This window comes from Leptonychotes weddellii, unplaced genomic scaffold (assembly GCF_054177405.1).
Source record: "Leptonychotes weddellii isolate Sample4059 unplaced genomic scaffold, ASM5417740v2 HiC_scaffold_26330, whole genome shotgun sequence".
Taxonomy (NCBI): Eukaryota; Metazoa; Chordata; class Mammalia; order Carnivora; family Phocidae; genus Leptonychotes; species Leptonychotes weddellii.
Window position 1 is genome coordinate 1 of NW_027855757.1, and position 1,975 is coordinate 1,975.

The 1,975-nt window shown below is 48.1% G+C and overlaps 1 protein-coding gene across 1 annotated transcript; it reads right to left on the minus strand.

The window, feature by feature from the left end:
• Positions 1 to 149: 149 nt before the first annotated feature.
• On the minus strand, positions 150 to 1,913 carry TCEAL8 (transcription elongation factor A like 8). The gene is made up of 2 exons (XM_081810460.1): positions 1,757 to 1,913; positions 150 to 1,142 (listed from the first exon to the last, which is right to left on the minus strand). Exon 2 carries the CDS (start codon positions 1,100 to 1,102, stop codon positions 749 to 751), a length of 354 nt encoding a protein of 117 aa, XP_081666586.1. The 5' UTR covers positions 1,103 to 1,142; positions 1,757 to 1,913; the 3' UTR covers positions 150 to 748.
• Between the last annotated feature and the right edge of the window lie 62 nt (positions 1,914 to 1,975).

The window sequence follows — 1,975 nt, forward strand, 5'->3', positions numbered from 1 at the left end:
CTCCAATAACTGATGCTCTGTGGTGGGTTGGGGTTCTGTATGCGCAGAGGGTAACCAAGCACAGCTCGGAGTCACCTCTTTCTTCCTGACAGCAGCCCTGCGAGGCAAATGTTTTCCCCGTGAAAAAGACGGAGTCTTAAGCAAGTAGATCTGTAATAATTGCCAGTTTTATTCCTCTGGCTAAGAGATCCAGAGGTAACTTGAGGTTTACATTTTTTTAATAGTTCTTCCATCAAGAGTTTAGGTGCCCCCATTGCCCTTAGAAGCTGGTTGCAAATTATTTAACTCTTACTTATAAAACTTCAATTCTTTGTGTGTGTGTGACATGTGTTCATGAAAAAATACATATAAGCAAAAAGAAAAAAGCTCACGCCACACAGAAATAAGCAGTTACGTTTCTGATATATGTTTGTATGTATACACACACACGCACACACGCGCACACAAATTTGGGATTTAATCCTACATATGTGAGCTGATACTAAATATATCGCTTTGTAACCTGTTATGTTTTACTTCACAATATATAATGAATATATTTTCATGCAAATGTGTGAAACTTTCCAATTGAAAAACAGACCTGGAGAATGGGTCAAAATACAAAATCCAGTGAGATGCTGATAACAAGGAAACTACCTAAAACAAAATTCCACCAGATGATTAAAGTAAACGAAGGTCAAAGATACATCAGAAAACGCTAACAGAAAGAAAGCAGGGGCCAGATTTTAATATCAGACAAAAAAAGAATTCAAGGCCTAAAGCACACAGGGTAAGGACGGCTGCGTGAATGTCTTTGCTTCCAATGCATCATCACAAACTTGTTTCTTACTCTTCTTATCTCTTCCCTAAGCCTTTCCAACTCATCTACTCCTCTTATCATTTCTTCAGGGTCCAAATGCCTCACAGGAGTGTCCTCTTTAAACCCCTGGCCAGGCTGGGTCAGCCCTCCTCTAAGATTTCCTTCTGCTTCCTGGCTTACACCTTCTTCGGAAGGTTGAGGATTTCCTTCCGCCTCCTGTGGTACATCTTCCGAAGGGCGGTCGGCCTCGGTCTTTGGCATGTTCTGTGGTTTTCCTTCATTTTCTTCACAAGACTTTTGCATGTTGAGTATTTTTCTGTTATTTCTTTTGAATAAATTAATCCTGGAAAACAAGGAAACAAAACAACTAGATGCCAGACAAACAGGCAGCCAAAGTATGGGTTCCCAGAGAGACTTGCCTCTTCTCATTCAGATCCCTAATTGTCAAAGTTTTCCAACTAGAGAAGGCTAGGTCCTCAGGCTAAGAACTCCCCTGACTCCACCCCTTCCTCCACCTCCCTTCCCTCCCCCTCTCGCTCCAGCTCCATCTTCCCTCCTCCCGCTCCAGCCCACCATTTCCCAGCAGGCCCTGCTTACAGGCCTCTCTTAGCCCAGCAACGGGAGCAGCGCGGAAGCAATTAACCCCCTCCTTAGACGCTGGTCTCCAATATTCCCGCCCTCTTGGGCTTTCCCAAGCCGTCCCAGTCTCCCGCCACTCACCTGAGATCTGCTGGTGCAGTCTCTAGCCTCCCCTCCCCCTTCCACGTCTCTCCAGCCTCCCCCGCCCCCGCCCCATTTCCGCTGCAGGCTCTGCAAAGGCCTCCAGCGCTTAATCCGGATGGGGAGAGGCTGTGGCGACCCCAGGATGTGCTCTGGTGTCATCCACGCACTCCCACTCCCACCCGCACCCCCACCCCCACCCGAAGGGACCTGAGGCAATTGCACCCTTACACTGACCTGCAGGGATCCAGGGGATTTTCCTGCCTCCTTCCCTCACTCGATTTGTGTCGCGCCCAAAAGACCAAAGAGTCCTGCAGACCGACAGGAGTGCTTGCTGAGCGAGCAGGCCAGTACCTGAATCACCGGTCCCTTTCATGATTCTAGGCCTTGTTCGTCTGAAGTTGTCCCACGTCCTCATCCTTTCCTTCCTTTTAAGGCAACCCCGCCCTCCCCCCC